Genomic DNA, 19,049 nt, shown 5'->3' with positions numbered 1-19,049 from the left:
ATCTGGTTCCCAAGACACACTTCAAGCTATGCACACTCTCAAAGCAGATGGAAGCAATGGGTACTTGCCCGGTGGAAGGGTTCATGATGCAGCCTCCTTTCTCAGCCGCCATTTGACAGCTACAGCCCCTCTCCAGTGTATCATGATTCATCCCGAAATTGTGGCCCAGCTCATGTGCGAGGGTCACGGCTGCACCAAGGGGGCTGTCTGAATGGTCCTCAAAGAAAACACAAAAGCACAGGTGTATAATTCATGTCTCCTTGGCCTTATTTCCCAGGCCTCCCTCCCCACAGAAATATACCTTTCATTAACATCTGACTTAATGTAATTCCTTATAAGGGACCAAGGTAAAATGCTATCATTTAGTTTAAACTTAAAAAAGATATAATTTGACATTTCAGTTAAGCCAGTTTGGGGTCCTTTCTGCTGAGGAATGTCTGTATGCTGCACGTATACCTGTGTGATTCTTTATGTTTTTATATGACATCTTCAAGGCAGGGTCTCCATCCTGCTTCCTACAATTGCCCCAGAAAACTCTTCCATTGAATGAAGCAAAAAGTCATCCTGCATCATAGGAAAAGCTCATTCCTTCATGGGCAACAGAAGTATCATTTTACCCTTGATTGAGATGATGCTGATATAAAGGTGACAGGTGCAAGCACACTTTGTGACATTTTAAATGAGCTCTAAGAGCTTGTCATTGAGCCTGCCTCTTCCTGTGTGCTTAGTTGGGGAGGATAGTTGGAAAATTTCACAATACTTCATACTAAATCTGACCACACTGAGTCATCTGTTTGAAGAGCCATTCATTTAAGATTATAATCCAGTTATATCTTATTCTTGCTGGTCCTTTGTGTTGCTAGGCAGACTTTGGAAACGGAAGGTGTCCCGATCCTTTGACTCTTGTGACTGGGGGTTCATTAACCTTTTGCTTGGATGTGGAAGGTGGTTTCTCCATTCAGCAAGCACTACTTGGCCACCCCGAACTTAGTGAAGTGCCTGGAAGGCTTGGCTCAAACAGATACTAGAAATTAACTAAAAAACATAGTTACTTAACTTTTACAAACTGAAATTAATTAATGTATATGATTTACAGAAACAGTGCCTACATACAACATTTCTGAAAAGGCCTGTATACCATGGAGTAAGGAAAGTACCTTGTTTGAATCTTGCTTTGTGCTACTTAGGAAAGAGATGAGATGTTTTCCAAGAAACAGTGCTGCTATGGTTTGAATGTTTATTCCCTCCAAAACGCATGCAGAAGCTTAATCCCAGTATGGCAGTATGGGACGTGGGGCCTTTAAGAAGTGACTGAGTCAGGCCAGGCCCAGTGGCTCACACCTGTAATCCCAGCACTTTGGGAGGCCGAGGTGGGTGGATGACGAGGTCAGGAGATCAAGACCATCCTGGCTGGCTAACACGGTGAAACCCTGTCTCTACTAAAAATACAAAAAATTAGCCAGGCGTGGTGGCGGGCACCTGTAGTCCCAGCTACTCAGAAGGCTGAGGCAAGAGAACGGCATGAACCCGGGAGGCGGAGCTTGCAGTGAGCTGAGATTGTGCCACTGCACTCCAGCCTGGGCAACAGAGTGAGATTTTGTCTCAAAAAAAAAAAAAAAAAAAAAAAAAGGGTTTGGGTCATGAGGACTCTGCCCTCATAATGTATTAATCCATTCATGGATTAATGGACTAATGGGTTAATGCATTCATGGGTTATCATGAGAGTGGGACCAGTGGCTTTATAAGAAGTAGAGGGACCTGAGCTAGTTCGTTCAGCTCCCTTGCCATGTGATGCCCCGCACTGCCTTGGGACTCTTTAGAGAGTCCTCACCCACAAGAAGCCCTATCAGGTGTGCCCCTCTACCTTGAACTTCTCGGCCTCTGTAACTGTAAGAAATAAATTCCCTTTCTTTATAAATTACCTGGTTTCAAGTATTCTGTTAGAATCAACAGAAAATGGGCTACAACAAATATGATACTGCACAACAAATATGATACTGCATTTCAGAGAGCACACCGATACAGACAGTCTGTGTGAGGCTCCTGGATAAAAGTGTGCTCATGCAAGATCTTACAGGCATGTTGACAGTGTTTACAACAAGCCTTCAGTCTAAGAAAACAATGGCGTGCCAAGGAACCAAGATGAAATTCCTGGCCGGGCGCGGTGGCTCAAGCCTGTGATCCCAGCACTTTGGGAGGCCGAGATGGGTGGATCACGAGGTCAGGAGATCGAGACCATCCTGGCTAACCCGGTGAAACCCCGTCTCTACTAAAAATACAAAAAACTAGCCGGGCGAGGTGGCGGGCGCCTGTAGTCCCAGCTACTCCGGAGGCTGAGGCAGGAGAATGGCGTGAACCCGGGAGGCGGAGCTTGCAGTGAGCCGAGATCCGGCCACTGCACTCCAGCCTGGGCGACAGAGCGAGAGCGAGACTCCGTCTCAAAAAAAAAAAAAAAAAAAGAAATTCCTAATAAATTCCTTTGTTTAGATTTTAGAGTTTCCTGTTGTAGGAATCTTTACAAATATGTTTCAGGAAATCGGTTCTCAAAAATAACACAATGGTGAAGAGAATGTAGTCAGTCTAAGAACATGGGGGCTGAAGTTAGCATGCTCTGGCACAAAATTCAAGGAATTTATCATTAAAAAATATTCTTCTGATTCTTTTGTGTCATTGAATGTCTTAGTTTTTAGTTGCCAGATTGTTTTACATTCTGTCATGCATCAATGACTCTAAACAGAATGTCTCTTAAGAGACCTTGATAAACAGTTTACATTTGTAGTAAGAAAAAAACCATCTCTTTATTCATGCTATTAATATTATTTCCAAACCAAGGCTGTTTTAGGCCAGTTAGCTATAAAGGAATGACTTTTAGTTACTAAAATTAATGATTTGCTGTATTTTGAAAAATACAGAAATGGCACTACAATCCTATTTTCAATTTTATGAGGATCTCTGCTTCCTTGCTATATTGCTTCCTTCCTCTTAGATTTGTGAGTCCTCGAATGAAGCATAGTCACACGGGATGCCCGTGAATGTAACTTTAGAGACACAGGAAAAGAAAGTGAGTCTAGAAGTGTTAGGTCTGGTCAAGATGTTGATCTTCCTGATTTCATGACTTTTGTAGAAATCAAAGGTGCTGAGGCATTTTTATCCTATTTGATGTTTCTGTTATATGTGGCTCGTGTAAGCAGTGTGTCTAAGGATGATGTTAGCTGCTGTTAAATTGCTAAAACATATTTCCTGATAATTAACTTTGATCTTCACTTGATTCTTATTGCATTACACAAAATTTCCTTATATTTCCCACATTCATTTTCATATATCTTTTAAAAAATAGGCTTCCCTGTATCCTTCTAAAGAAGGAATTTTGATCAAATGCTTGTATGGAAATAGAATAAGGGACATGACCTGAAGAAAGCCACTTACTATGGTGACATGGACTACAGGCCCATTTCAGCACTGCACAGCAGCAGAACTTACCATGCTTATGAAGAACTGAGTTTCAGCTCTAAAAAAAATATGATGCCAACTTTAAGTGGCAAAGTCAGTAGCAACTGACCGTGGAACCATGAAACAGAAAATTATTCCCCCTTAAAAATGTGCAGTCTGCTCTGTAAAAATAGATTTGGGATCTGACTTGAAATGAACCTGGCATCAACAAAAACCAAACATGCCAAGGACTGCCATGGCGGAGATCACATGCAGGGCCTCCAGGTCCACAGAAAACAAGAGAGTCACCGCTCAAGCCAGAAACCAGTAAGCGGGGGCAATCCCTCCACGCAGCTTTGACCCTTAGTGCAGGCTTACATTAATGACCAACCTCTGAACCCAGAGAGGAGGGAAATGTTTGTTCCGTATGTTCATGAAGAAGATCTGGTTAGGCAGTAGGTGGAGAGAAAGTCATCGTCAGCAGAACATAACTCCTTCCACCATGTAATACAACCGAACATTCACACATGTTCTATTCAGAAAACATGGAGGAACTCAGTTTCTTGGGAGGGCAGGGTTCTGTTTGTTTAATGGAGATGGAGGAATGGTCTCTGAGGATACTCCCTGTCTGAGGTCTGGTGCAGAGGAGACACTAAATTTTCAGAATGGGGACAACATAGGGTGAAAACCTCTCCTTGAATTATCTGATGAAGTGGAGCACAAGCCCCCTGCTGGGCAAGCCTGTCAAAGCTACCTCCTTCCTACATTCATAAAGAGTCCCAAATAGTCTTCCCATTGTATTTCCTTTCCCAAACATATATAGCTTATATATGACAAAATGATCCTTGTAAAGCAATAAACCCGGGTTTCTGACTTCCAAGAATAAGGTTATTTTAAAGACAAATTGTATACTGGCCAGAAGGTATGAAAAGCATTTGCAGTGGTAAAGAGCTAAAAACCTCAGACGTTGGGCCATTGGGCTTGGAGACAGAACCATCAGAAAAAAATTCAAATGGAAATGTCTGGTGAGACCACAGGGCGTCCCAACAGCTGCATGATGAGGGCAACCCCGATGCCCTGGCTCACCCCGGTGCTGGGTGGAATTCCTGGGTTGGAAAGTCCCAGTTGAAAATGTTTCTCCACTAAAGAGGTAGGCTTGCCTCTGCTGGGCTATTTTACACGCCCACCTTTCCTGTGTGCAATTTGCTTTTAAACAGTTGCTAAAATACTGTGGGATATATAAAATTATAAATACAGCTAGAGTAAAAACAGAGTTAAATCTAAAAAGCATTAAAGGAAAGGGTCTATCTTCACAAAGTCTCATAAATGTAGTGACTTCCTGGGGAATCATTAACAAGGGGAACCAGCTCCCAATGCCCTTGGCTTACCATGACAATTCCCCCAGACTGTTCCGCCGTGCACATGCTCATGATTGGGGCCATGCCGATGATGGTCCCTTGGAAATAAACCCCACTAGGAAATAAAAGAGAGGACTTTCTTTAATCAAATTAGAATGGGGGCATTCTCTAATATTTAAAAATTCTGTTGGATATTCCTGCAATAAAATATGCAAAAATAAAAACAGCTGTATGAGGGTATATTCACATGTGATTTTATCTTTTTTTCCCAAAAATTTTATTTCTGCAGTTGCATCTTGGTTCCATCATCTTTTAGAGTTTTGTTTTCAAGACTCAGATGACAACCAGTTATTACTTTCGTACTTATGAGTTGTAATCTGCCTATTTCCTAATGGACTGTAGGAAGCTGCTCCATCTAAACAATGTCTGCTGATGGAAAGGCTGAAAATAGTCACAGAGAATCACTGTTAACTAAAAGAAATGCATTAGATGGTTTACCAGATTTTCCCTGTAGCTTAACTGCTTTCCTGGATAACTTACTACAGTTCCGCCAGACACCAAAACTCCTTCAAAATGTCCTGCTGAGATAGCTTGCAAAATTGGAATTGGCAGAAAAATTATCAACCCTGGGGCCAGTGTAGAACAAGTGAGCACCCGCAAAACCTTGGCACTTAGGCAGGAAGCTTCTGGAAGGGGACTTCATGGCTTCAATGCAGTTGTCCTTCTATCTGGAATCTTAACCTGATCATGACTCCAATGACACCAAGGGCCTGCTGAACACAAGTGCTGTTAATTCCAACCTCATGCGTGAAAAAGAAAACGTTGTATTTGTTGAATTTCCTTTAAAGGAGTCAAATGACTTACCAATACTCTTGGCCATGTATGTGTACAGATATATTGTTTGAAAAGTTAGATATTTTAGTTATGGTCAATTGAACAGAAAGAGGTAAGTATATATAGAACCTTCTCCCTCCCTCCCTTCCTCTCTCCCTCCCTGCCTCTCTATCCACCTATCCCACTATACTTATATTTACAGTAGTAGAAATTTTGGCCTTTATTTACATCTATATAGACTACATGAACAGATACAATTATATACGTATATAAATAATAAGGTTACATAAGATGATAATTTATTTCCAGATGTTCAAGTTGGACAGACTCCATTTGGGAAAAATATCAAAACGCTCTGACTCGAAATACACAAAATGTACTTTTAGTAGTTCAAGACTAATCAATGCATAAAATGTAAGGCAACCACAAATATCCAAGGGTGGGGCAGGGGGGAACCCTGTGAAAATGGCCGAAGTAAATTACCAAGGAATGCCAACAGCCTCTGTTCAGACGTAGGCATTTTCTAAAGTGACAATGGGGTAGGACTGGTTTTTTTTTAACTTTCCACAAATGTTCAATAGCTACCTTGGGTTTGTCAAGGGAAAGAGCCTCTGTCCCAGAAGGTGTCCTTTTCTGTGCTATAAGCCACATGACAACAAAAGAAGAGTGGCACAAAGTATTTAAAGATTTGAATAAAACTTTGTCACTTCTCTGGAAACCATCATTCTGAGCAAACTATCGCAAGGACAGAAAACCAAACACCGCATGTTCTCACTCATAGGTGGGAATTGAACAATGACAAAACTTGGACACAGGAAGGGGAACATCACACACCGGGGCCTGTCATGGGGATGGTGGAGTGGGGAGGGATAGCATTAGGAGATATACCTAATGTAAATGACGAGTTAATGGGTGCAGCACACCAACATGGCACATGTATACATATGTAACAAATCTTCACGTTGTGCACATGTACCCTAGAACTTAAAGTATAATAAAAAAAGCAAATAAAAAAAAATTGTCGCTTCTAGAAACATCTACTTCATACTAATTTAGATTGTTGTAAGATCATCCCACCAATTTTTGTGCTATAATTATAATAGAGCTATGCTTTCCCTTTGTTTATCATCTTCCAGTTGATTACACTGAAATTGTCCTCTTTCTCGTTGTCTCTCAGTAGAGTGGAGACTTCTGAGAGCAGGGAGATGTACAGTGTTGGTCACCACGGTGTTCAAAGCCCCCAAAACACTGTTTGGTTCCTAACAGGTACTTGATGCATGTTGATTGGAAGAGGGAACACAAGGTAAATGTGCTATATACTTCCTGATAGTTTCTCGTCTAGAAAACCAAAGAGTCACAGCCACAATAGGAGGAGGAGTGAAGTCTTTTTTCCCTCCAGGAATCTGACAATGTTCACCCAAAGCACTGTCCTTAGATCTTGTATAAACACCCATTTTCCACTAATAATGATGAATCTTTAAAAACAGGCTACTTGGTCAGACGTAGTGGCTCATGCCTGTAATCCCAGCACTTTGGGAGGCTGAGGCTTGTGGATCACGAGGTCAGGAGATTGAGACCATCCTGGCCAACATGGTGAAACCCTGTCTCTACCAAAAAAAAAGAAAAAAAAAAAAATACAAAAATTAGCTGGGCGTGGTGGCACTTGCCTGTAATCCCAGCTACTCAGGAGGCTGAGGCAGGAGAATCGCTTAAACCAGGGAGTCGGAGGTTGCAGTGAGCCGAGATCACGCCACTGCACTCCAGCCTGGCGACAGAGAGAGACTCCATCTCAAAAACAAACAAACAAAAAACAAAACAAAAAAAAGGGCTACTCAGAACAACTTCACATCACAGCTAAAATCAGAAAAATTGATATAGAATAAAATGTCCAGGTTCTGGAAGAAGGAAATGAAAATTCTGTAGAGGGACAGGTTTCCCAGGATGTTCAGAGGGAGACTTTCCTAACAGACCTTCAGTTTCAGGTGAGGGTGGCATCTGCCCCCTGGTGTGAGCTGAGAAGCCCCCTTGTACAAGGCAGTGTGCTCTGCAGAAAGGTGGCAGCTCGCGGGGCTGTACAGGTGAAACTAAGGGCTTTGCCGAGGGCACTCTTGTTTCTAAGCAGACAGAAGACGGAACTGCCTACCTGACAAGCTGCGCGTTGTCATGGGATTTGCGAGGTAGAAGCTTCATTTTCCTCCAGTCCAGAAATTCATGGAGGCTGGTGAACGGGTCCTGACTTATAGAGCATTTGTCGATGTCATTCCACACTTCCACGCCTACCAACACGACCCGAATGTTCAGTGGTCTGTAAAACTGGGCGAAACAGGCAAAACTGGCACTGGAGTTGGGATCACGTTAATGAAAACTCGAAAGGAAAATTAGAACAGATTTGCATTATTTGAGGTTCACTGACACAGGTGAGAAAAATATCTCTGTGCTCTCTGGTGCCTGTGGTGTTGGAATTTAAGAAATATTTGCAGTGCCTAATGCAAAGTGATGCGTTAACTAGGTTCTCAAAGGTTGACCAATTAGATGCTGAAGGGATTAGCTTTGTACTGTCTGCTCTCATTTGTATGGAAGCACACATTTCAAATGATTCATTGGTGATTTAAAATGTACATACAGATGTATATTATAGCTAAAGATGGCCAGTGAATATCCACTGCGAGTGAAACAATAAGCGAATTAGGATCTTTCAGATGCTTCTGCCAAGGACAATAACTTGTTCATTTTGAGCAAAATGTTCTGCTTGTGAGTTACTGAAAATGAATCTGTATTAATTTTTCAGCAAAATCTCAGCCTTGGCCAACACTATCATATTCTGTCACCTATAATCAACGTAGAAGGTTTTAATGAAATGAAGAAGTCAGTATCTTTCAGAATAACGAAGGCATAAACAGAGTCCTTCTTCAGGAACATTAATGACTCTCCTCCCAGCAACCAGAAGTTAGCTCACCAACACTGTCATGGAAAGATCTGTTAAATGAAGTTCCTCTTTTACGGGACTGTGAAACAAAGCAGCTGGCACACCACTGAAAGCAAGACTTCTCACTCCCCTGCCTGCCCCCACCATCTTTGGGTGTTCCTGACTTCAGCCTACAGCCCATACCTGACTACACCTACAGGCAGGTCGTCCTGGGTCAGAGCAGAGAAAAGCAACTCCTCCAGGGACTAAGGGATGGCTTTGTCTCATAGGAGTTCAGAGGGCCGGCATGAGTGGTCAGGGTAGAGGTATGACCTACCCACTGTCCTCATAGGCATCACATAGACAAGGAGATGGCTTTGTGCTCATGGCTGAGGGGGCAAGGACATGGTGTCACCTGGTTGGCTGTCAAATCTTTCAATGCCCCTGGTGTATGAGGCAGCACACAGGGAGAAAGCCCTCATCTTCTGAGATCCCAGGTAGCCAAGGAGAAAAGGCTGGCTAGTGATAGCAACCAAAGCCAAGCACCAGATAAAAGCAGGTCCTATTCTCAGTTGCCAGAAGCATCTGGCCAATAACAAAACTTATAGAATCTGCATTTGCTAGTTAGGCACCATTCCAACATGGTGAACTAAAGTACAAGAAAATCCTCAAAGTTGAACATCTGACCCTAGATTCTAACCCACATAAGGCAAGCTCATCTTTTCCCTTGCTGGTCCCCACAGTCATCTGGTGAGCATTGGGGGGTTAGCAGGAGAATATGACCGGGGTACAAACTGCATCGCAGAATATATGCGGATTGCATTGGTCCAACTTGGTTTCAAACAGATCACAATTACAGACATTACATTAATGAGTTAATGAGACAATTACATGACTGCAACACAGTCCAACTGTTTGTTTTCAATCAAGAATTGCATGGCCCACGCCATCTACTTGCAAACTCCCAGCCCAGGCTTCCGGGGCAAAAATAAGTTCCTGGCTGGCTCTGGAACTCTCAATGCACATGTTTGGCTGCTGTTCACTGAGAGATTACATTTTCAGTTCTATTATATACAAAGGTAACAGTGATCAGAAAGCAGAAACGGAGGTGATCCAATGCTGATGCGTATACCAGCTTGCTAAGAGACGTCCTCGGAGTCAGACACCTTGCGTGGGCTCAGGGTTGTCATCTGGGAAGAAGACACTAGGTTTGCCTCCCAGGAGTGTTGCATGGAGGCAGTAATGAAGGTCTGCAAAGGACCAATTGTCATCATTCCTCAGTGCTAGGTTTGCTGCTTCCTAATCAAGGAGCTTTTCATGATAATGATGGGTTTTGCATTTCCACCTACTAGGCCTCTCAAACCACATCCTTAGAACAGATTTTATACTTAGTAATATAACAGACAATCTCCCCTCTCCAAAATTAGTGCCATTGTTTGACTGTCATATACACTAAACTCACATCAAGTCATCATACATGATGCCTTTACTGCCTGCTCTGAAAGTTCTTCCCAGGGCTGCTGATGGGTTCCTTTTAATTCTTCCTAATAACCACCACCACAGCTAATGTTTCGTGAGCATTACTACATCATAGGCATGATGCCACGGTGGTTTCTGTGCTGTGGCTTAATCCTGAAAATAACTCTATGAGTTTAGAATTATTATTATTTATGTTTTATAGTCAAAGACACGGAGGCTTGGAGAAGTCAGGTGACTTAAGATTGTGACTCCATGGCTGGGGTTGGAACACAGGCCAGCTAACCCTGATGCTCATGTCTGAAACCACTAGGTAACACTGCCGTCTTCTGTGAGCGCTAAGACTCCCTTCCAAGATGGCCCACTGTGACCCCAGGCCCAGAGAGAAGCTCACGGCCCTCTGTGGTACAAATGGAGCTTGGCAGCTGCCTGCCTGATTACAAAGCCCAGAACGTATGTGGACACAGTCAGAGACCCAGCTGAAGCGATTCACCTGTTTACACAACAGTAACAAATATTTGTTTGCCTCTTGCTGTGGGCTGGGCCGGCAGTGGCAGAGACAGCAAGGATTAGGATGCCCTCGCCCCTGCTACCCAAATGCTCAGAGATCACCAGGAGCTTAAGGCATGGCACACTGAGCTGTCAGTTCAGTTAACTCCAATAGAGTGAACTGCCAAGCAGTGGTGCATATAGGAAGCCCAAGGACACTGCACTGGAGGCTTTCGGGAAGAAACAGTGACGCAGAAACCCCTGGGGTCTAATTAGGGAAACGGCATCTTTCAGGCAACTGGTTTGGGACAGGAGGGAAAGAAAACTGTCACATGAGTGAAAATACCCTAAGAAATTAAATACACAGAGGCTGGGCATGGTGGCTCATGCCTGCAATCCTAGCACTTTGGGAGGCTGAGGCAGGCAGATCACTTGAGGTGAGGAGTTTGAGGCCAGCCTGTCCAACATGGTGAAACTTCATCCCTACTAAAAACACAAAAATTAGTCAGGCCTGGTGGTGGGCACCTGTAATCCTAGCTACTCGGGAAGCTGAGGCAGGAGAATCGCTTGAACCTGGGAGGTGGAGGTTGCAGTAAGCCAAGATGGCGCCACTGCACTCCAGCCTTGGGGATAGAGCAAGACTCTGTCGGAAAAAAAAAAAAAAAAAAAAAGAAAGAAAGAAAGAAAAAAAAGGAATTAAATACATAGGCAATGAGTCCTTTCAGAAGCAGGTCCCTGAATTTGCAGCTGACACTAACTTCCTAATGAATAAGGAGGACAGACTGGAGGAGAAGGGTGGAAGATGCAAACCCCACGATAGCTCCATTGGCAGGTGCGTTCCCCGGGCTCCTGTGGGAATGTAATGAGGACCCAGGGAAAATTCTCAGCATATGGCCTGGAAGCATGAGTGTCAGACATGCTTTCTGTGTTTTGCTTATGGGGGAATTTCCTGAACATTCCAGAATGTCACTTTCGTCACTAAACCCCTCTTCTGTCTTCTAGTCTGGGATGTCCTCTTTCTCCACGCAGCCAGCAGTTATTAATTTAGAATGGTCCAGGAGAGCCAAGACGTCAGCAAATGAGGAAGTTGCCACTGGCACAGTCATTGTTTTCTGGGATAAGACACTTTCATTTGTAGAGTTGAAAAACTGAAATGGAGAATTGTGCAACAGAGCTGGGAGTCATCTGTTAATAGACTTGGAAGCACCAAGTCTCCCAGGGAGTCTGGGTATCTCCTCCAAGGTCTTTGGTATCTGCTGGGGATGGACAGGGATGCCAGGGCCAGGGGTAGCTGTGTGCTCAGCAAATTGGCTCTCTCCCTGCCAGAAACACAAGCACAGCCAGACTGGCAAACTCCATGGAGTCTGTTAGGACTTTTCCAAGGCACAGTGTTTTCTAATTACCAGTACGAGTTATTAACAAACCCCCAATTGCTCATTTTTGGTTTTGCAAACTGAAGCAAGATATAACCTAGAATAAATGTAAAGAAATACAAACCCAGAGGACCCAAATACATCCCTTTTTAAAAATGGGGCTTCAGCAATTTCCAGTTTGGGTTTAATATAGTTTATCATTTCCTTTTGCTCCCGAGGTCTAAGAAGAACTCTTGTTCTCGCCTCATTGGACAGTCTGAGGATAGCCCGAGGCCTTCTGGGCAACAATCCAACTCTCTTGCCTCGGAATGGCACCTGCGCTCCCAGCTCAGGCACCTAAGCCTTCCGCCCTCCAGGCCAGCGTGGCTCAGTCCTGCTTCACGTTAGGATAACTGGAGGACCCTGGAGAATATCTGTACCCAGGCCCCGCGCCAGGTCAATCAAATCAGAATCCCTGGGCCAAGGTGTGGGAATCAGTATTTCTAAAAGTAAACATATAAACAAATAGACAAACAAACTCCCCTCCAGGCGTTCTAATGTCCAGCCTAGACCGAGGTCCAGTTCTAACTGCCGCGCTATCTTCGATGTCTCCTCTAAGACCCACCCTTCTTCCCCTTGCCTGGACTCGCCTTTCACCAGGATTCTCCTGCACCTGGACTTTGGGATAAAGTTGAATCTGCAAAGAGTAACTACTGAAAACACATCAACGGGCAGGGGTTGCTAGGGAGTTTGACCTACTTCAAAGGTGGACAAGGGCAATACCATCCCAGGATATCAATGGCCATGTGGGTTTTTCTGACTTCCAGAAAGTTCCATGCAGCCATAACCTGTCTCTGAGTGGCAAGCCCACATCTGACTGCTCAGAGTGCCCTTCAGAACTCCTCTTCCTGCTCCTGCTTGCCTTGGGTATGAAGCATCGTCTACCTGCCTCTCCACTCCAACGCAACTGGGGGTCACATGGTCTCCCACTCGCCCTCAGCCTCTGCTTGGTCATCATGAGGTCCTGACTCACAGCAGGTGGAGTAGAGTCAAAGCCAAGAGCCCAAGAGCCCTTGCCGCTGGGGTTCAGCAAGACTAGCACTCATCCCTTTTCCTGCAAATGACTAACCTCTGCCCATCTCAGCTTCCTCTGCTTTAAAAATAGGAACAATAGTACGTACCTGAGAGCATATGCAAAGCACTTAGAGCCTGACACACAGTAACTGGTAAAAATAGTCATCAGGAAACACATCCCTTCAAGCATCTCTCAATCCTCGTCCTTCTCACATCCCCACTTCCCCTGCCCTGGGTCATGTCAGGCCTTTATCACTTCTTCTTCTTCTTCTTCTTTTTTTGAGATGGACCCTCGCTCTGTCACCAGGCTGGAGTGCAGTGGCGCGATCTCAGCTCACTGCAACCTCGGCTTCCCAGGTTCAAGCAATTCTCCTGCCTCAGCCTCCCGAGTAGCTGGGACTACGGGTGCCCACCACCACGCCCAGCTAATTTTTGTATTTTTAGTAGAGACGGGGTTTCACCATGTTGGCTAGGATGGTATCAATCTCTTGACCTCATGATCCACCCGCCTCGGCCTCCCAAAGTGCTAGGATTACAGGCGTGAGCCACGGCTCCCGGTCAGGCCTTTATCATTTCTATGCAATAGGCTCCTCTCAGCCCTATTTGTCTTTGATTACTCCACCCTTCACACTAACTGCAGGGATATCTTTCTACCATCCCATGTGTCTCTCCCCTGCTTAAAAACATTCATCTAGCTCTCTATTCACTGCAGAATAACATCAAGATGGCTTCGTAGAACAGCCGGGGCCCTGAGCACTGTGAATCTTTGCAGCTTCATCTCCTCCTGCCCTAGCTCTGCATGCATGCATTTGCATACAATATGAGCATGCATGTACACAAACACACATACATGCATGCACGGCACACACATGTATGAACACACACATGAACACATATAGGAACATACACGCATGTACATGCACACAAAATACATACATGTCCACATCACACATACTCCCTCTTCTGCTATGCTCATGGTGAAACTGAACTTACCTTTTAGGATCCTCTCCCTGCAAAGACTCCCTGGCCCCAGGAAGAAGTAACTGATCTTCTTCTGCATCCCCATAAACCTCCATTCATAGCATGGATCTAGCTCCTAATGCTTTGGACATGCTATGTGGGTTGCATGCCTGCTTCCCTACCAGCCTTGACGTTCTCAAGTGGAAGAACCACACCTGATTCATTCTGAATTATTCATGCAGAGTGCATAAGGCCTTGCAACATGGAGCTGAATTTCTGGAAGGGCCTTTGCCTTCATTTTTCTGAAAACTTAGAAAATGCAATTCAAATTGAATAAGATTGCTTGGAAACAAGGCTAGAGTGAGGCACCCTCACAAACCACTGTGTGTAAAATCTGCTGTTTCAGAGGATCATGGCTGTAAAAGGCTCAGCCATGACCAGATCCCTTCTCACACTGTCCCCGCAGGCAAGAGACTCCGTATTCCTGAGAGACTACGGTTGCTTTAGGACAGTGGTTGCCACCCACATTGCACATGAGAATTGCTGGGGAGCTTCTGAAAATTCTGAGGTCTAACTTCCTCCCCTGCCCTGCCCCTTGAAAGCAGCAATGCTTTCAGAAGCTCCCAGGGCAACTCCAATATGCAGGACTTGTAAGAAGCCTACTTTAGGCTGAGGGTCATCAGCATCAAACAGCGAACATCCTCTCCAGCAGGATGCATTGAGGAAGGACAGGTGGTTCACACAGAGAGCGTTGCCATTTTCTTTGCCGGCCCACAGTGTGAGGAGCGGTTAGTGAACAAGTACCCCAGGAATAGGACCCAGTTTCCAGGGGCTCCTCCAGCAAGGAAATCATCTTTGTGAAAGGTGAGTTTCTGACCTATTTGTTCTTAGCAAGGGATTTTCCAACAGCTGATTGAGCTGAAAGTCAACTCCTGTGTTCCAGGACAGTGAAGCCTATGGATCCCTTAGAAATGCAAGCCCACCCTCAGGGTTACATTGGTACAGGCCTGCAATGACGGGGACAGATTGCAGGGGCCTGTGGGATCTGTCATCGGGAGACCTGGGAGAGGCCTGGCTCAGTAGCAATCCAAAGGATCAAATGAACTCTGTAGGGGTTCTGGAGCGAACTGGGAATTCCAAAACACCCTCAGACTGGTATTCCACCTGACCAGAAGACAGCCTGGAGGAAGACATGTTCCCAAGGCCACCAAAGTCCAGACAGCTGTGGTCTGGCATCTCCTGAAGCTGCCCCAGGACCCAGGAATTATACACTCAGAGGACAGGAAACAGTTCCAACCCAAGGCCCAAAGGCAGAATCTCGTCTCCTTGTTAAGTCAGATGAGGTCCCCCAATCTCATTTCCAAACATTTACATGATCTGAATGATTTAACTACCGAACAAGAACTTACCTTGTCAACGTGATTAGCAATCTCTATTAATCGCTGCTTAACTTTTTCCAGATCTTTTCCTTGCCTCTGAAACTTAACAATTTTAAATGTCAGCATTAATACCAGCAAGAATATCAATCATGTCTCATCTTCCTGGCTCCTGGAAATGTGAAGTCTTGGGATTTTACAAACCACTGGGGACCCTCCACAGTTCATGGTGAAATGAGCTTGCATCCTGCTGAATAACTTTCCCGGCTGGGGACTCCCTGAAATTCCCTGAAATTTGCCTAAGCCAAGTGCTCTCAAGACAGCAACTTCTGCAATTTTCCAGCCTCATAAATGATGGAGGCAGTGACATGTTTTGGCAAAGAGGAAACAGACAACTGGAAGTCAGTCCAAAGCCATTTTTCATATCATCGACTTGATTTTAACTTCCTGAGAAATTTTCTTTATATTTGTTTTTAAAAATTAAAAAGTAAAAGTAATAGAAGCTCATGGCAACTTGTCAAACAATCCAGAGGAGAATAGACAAAAAAAAAAAAATCAACAAATTTCCCATTCCCCTCTCTAATCTGACCTTCCAGAATGGGAATTGTTTTCTGAAAAATAGTCAAGCCTGTGCTTCATTCATATATGTTGAAAGAGTCTATGAGAAAATATCACCCAATTCATGTATGCCAATGAGGCAGTAAGTAAATACAGAGCAGATAATCTTTAGAAAAACTAATTCTAAATTAATTAAAATAAAAAACAGATGTAGTATCAAGCCATAGCTCAGAGGGGAGGATTTTTCTGCTGTGTCTCTGTAGCCTTCATTCATTCATTCATTCATTCATTGTGATTAATGACATATGCGATTTTTTTTAATGTGCCATTTTAAAGACTAAACTTTTCCCCAAAATGTTTTAGAATATAATCTAAAGCCTTCTGTCATTCCCCTCAGTTAATTCTCCTCGTTTGGAGAGCTTAGCTATAGAGCAACTCTGTTTTTTTCCTGCAGGCTTTGCCATTACTTTATAGATCAAATAAATTTTTAATATTGTATACTTTATAAAATCAGAAAACCATTGTTTCACTGGGCTGTTTCCACTGCTTTTAAGAGCACATAGGAAATGAGGTTCATTAAAGCAAGTAATAACTTGCAGAACATGTCCTTTTTCTTTTTTCTCTAAACAACCATACTGAGAAATTTCACAAAGTTCTTACCTCTCGGTTATCCGCCACGATCACCAGCTCCACATACTTGGTCGCCTTGAGGGTCTCTCTTTTATGCTGCCAAGAGTGAACATGCACTTAGTCTCTCTTAATGCCTCTCTGGGGCTTCTGGAACACTGCGAATGTCTCTCAGTCCAAACACTTTAGGTTGAGACTGTATACCCCCCATCCCCACCAGGCCCCCCACACCTCCATTCCATCTAGAAGTTTACCCCAGCTCCAACCATCTCTTTGTAAAACCTTCTCAACATGAGTGACCAGCTTCCATTTCCACTTGGAAAACCCTTAAAAAGGAGTTTAACCTTTCTGCTGAATCATGAATTATTGGAGCAGAAAAAGTCAAGATTGTTAAACAAAACGAACACATAAACAAACAAAATCAATGCACTCTCTAGAACAGGAGCCAGTCAAAGGTCATGTATTTCAGACCACGTGTGGCACATTTGAAGCTCATTAGAGAAGATGACGGAGTTCAATGCATTGTGGCTGTTCCCTTTGTCTTTATGGTCTAAGTGTACCTGTTTTGAGACTTGAGAAAAGTGGAGGAGAATACATTTTGAACAGGAACCATAAAATCATTTTAAAAATGCTCATATAAAAATCTAATTAGAAGCAATGGAAGACTGGGGCAGTCTGGAGAAAAGGGAACGGTCAGACAAATGAACAGAGAAGTGAGAAAGGTATGAGGAGAAAAAAGGAGCAAAAAGAAAGAGAACAGAAAGAAATAGAGTTAAGAAAAAATAAGACTGCAATATGCCCCTGGAGAACAGGGATTTCGTAAGAGTGAAACAGTTGAGAGAACATGGAAAGTGGATATGGAAGTGGATGAATGGAGATGATTCAGGCAGCAGAAATAGGAACCCGGTCCCCCACAAAGGCAGCTCCTGAAGTGGGTCACATTTTAATCAAACTTCCTCAAAAAGCATTCACACTCTTCTGCGAATTACTGGGAGAATTCCAAACACATTTTTAAGAGAAATAAAGCAGTTCATGGAGGGTGGTCTCAAAAAGCAAACATTAAAAACAAAAAACAAAGCCTTCTGTTTCTGCCATAAAATGCAGTTGGAGGAAGTGGGGGTTGAGTTAGTCTCTGGTCCTGATGACTGATATTGCTGGTTTATGAGTTAACTATGCACACTGCTTCAAGGTAAAAACTTGCATGTTATAACCACTCTTTCAGACAAAAGCAAAAGAAAATCACGAAAGTATGCTTTGAATCAGGTTTCCAGTCACATAATCCTGAGGGAAACATCTTTTATAAAACAAATCCTCATCAGTCCAGGGTCTTCCAAACAGATTTTTACAAGAAAAATGTTTGTATTATAGCAGTGTTCCTTCTTGCTTCCCAGCTGTGCTAATTCACGAATTTAGGTGTTCCTAAAGATATCTGGAAACCTTATGGAAAAGGAAAAGTAAAGCACCAGGAAAGGTACAATTTCTCATACATTTAAATGTTACGAGAAGAAACTGTCAGGCTTTGTAAGTATACGCTGTAGGCATGCTTTATGGGGATAACTGTGCGTTACTTACAAAAGAAAAAAACATTTGCCCGCATGGTACCCACGGGTGCACATCAAATGAGTCACCTTCTGGAAGTGTGAAGACCTTGCCCTTTCTCCTCGTTGAAGCGTGAAAGAGGCAGAACCCTCGCTGTTGTCCACAACTCCCTGATTAACCATTAACAAATTTGGCTAATTATGCGGAAGAAAATAAAGCTCCAGAAATGAAAAACGAATCTCTTGTTGAAAAACTCATGGAAAGGAATCTGGTTGTTTAGACGTTTACACTTTTCAGCCTGCAGAGGGGTGAAATAAACGACCATGGGATATTTCCAACTGGCTTAGGATCGCCATTCAGAAAATACACAATTCCAGATAATGAAAACAAACATGTGAACACAATTTTCCTGTCTCTGCAATTTTCAGAGAAGTCTACATTTTCTCACGAATTCAGAGAACTGCAAGCTCAGAGGGAAGCTTAACCACATAATAAAGAAAAGCACTAGGGGAGTCTTCGGCTCAGGGCAGAGGCTTATTCTACTGCTAGCTGCACACACAGAGAGAGGCTTACATTATCCCCACGTGATTTCCACCTATCTGGCTGTCCAGTTAAAAACAACAACAACAACAACAAAGGATCATGTTTTTAAATTTGTGATATGGAGAGCAACGTTTGAAACTGGTTGCTGAAGACATGGAACCAACCCAAATGCCCATCACTGATAGACTGGAGAAAGAAAATGTGGCACATATACACCATGGAATACTATGCTGCCATAAAAAGGAATGAGCTCATGTCCTTTGCAGGGACATGGATGAAGCTGGAGGCAGTTATCCTCAGCACGCTAACACAGGAACAGAGAACCAAGTGGGAGTTGAACAATAAAAACACATGGACACAGGGAGGGGAACATCACACACCAGGGCCTGTTGAGGGGTGGGGGATGAGGGGAGGGAACTTAGAGCACGGGTCAGTAGGTGCAGCAAATCACCACAGCACATGTATACCTATGTAACAAACCTGCACATTCTGCACGTGTATCCTGTTTTTGTTTTTGTTTTTTTTTAAA

The 19,049-nt window shown here is 43.7% G+C and overlaps 1 protein-coding gene across 5 annotated transcripts in view; it reads right to left on the bottom strand.

Annotated features, from left to right (window-relative positions):
- Positions 1-19,049, bottom strand: part of ADAM12 (ADAM metallopeptidase domain 12) — a 370,747-nt gene that overhangs the window by 81,934 nt on the left and 269,764 nt on the right. For all 5 annotated transcript variants that reach the window (XM_023224458.3, XM_023224459.3, XM_023224460.3 and 2 more), the window contains exons 7-11: positions 16,472-16,537; positions 15,287-15,358; positions 7,765-7,934; positions 4,818-4,902; positions 69-217 (exon numbers count right to left, since the gene is read on the bottom strand). In XM_023224458.3, coding sequence (XP_023080226.2) covers positions 69-217; positions 4,818-4,902; positions 7,765-7,934; positions 15,287-15,358; positions 16,472-16,537 — 542 coding nt within the window. The remainder of the gene's footprint in view (positions 1-68; positions 218-4,817; positions 4,903-7,764; positions 7,935-15,286; positions 15,359-16,471; positions 16,538-19,049) is intronic.

The sequence above is a fragment of the Piliocolobus tephrosceles genome, chromosome 9 (genome assembly GCF_002776525.5).
Source record: "Piliocolobus tephrosceles isolate RC106 chromosome 9, ASM277652v3, whole genome shotgun sequence".
NCBI classification, from domain to species: domain Eukaryota; kingdom Metazoa; phylum Chordata; class Mammalia; order Primates; family Cercopithecidae; genus Piliocolobus; species Piliocolobus tephrosceles.
Note: the sequence above shows the minus strand (reverse complement) of the source record. Positions and strands in the feature narration are given on the sequence as shown.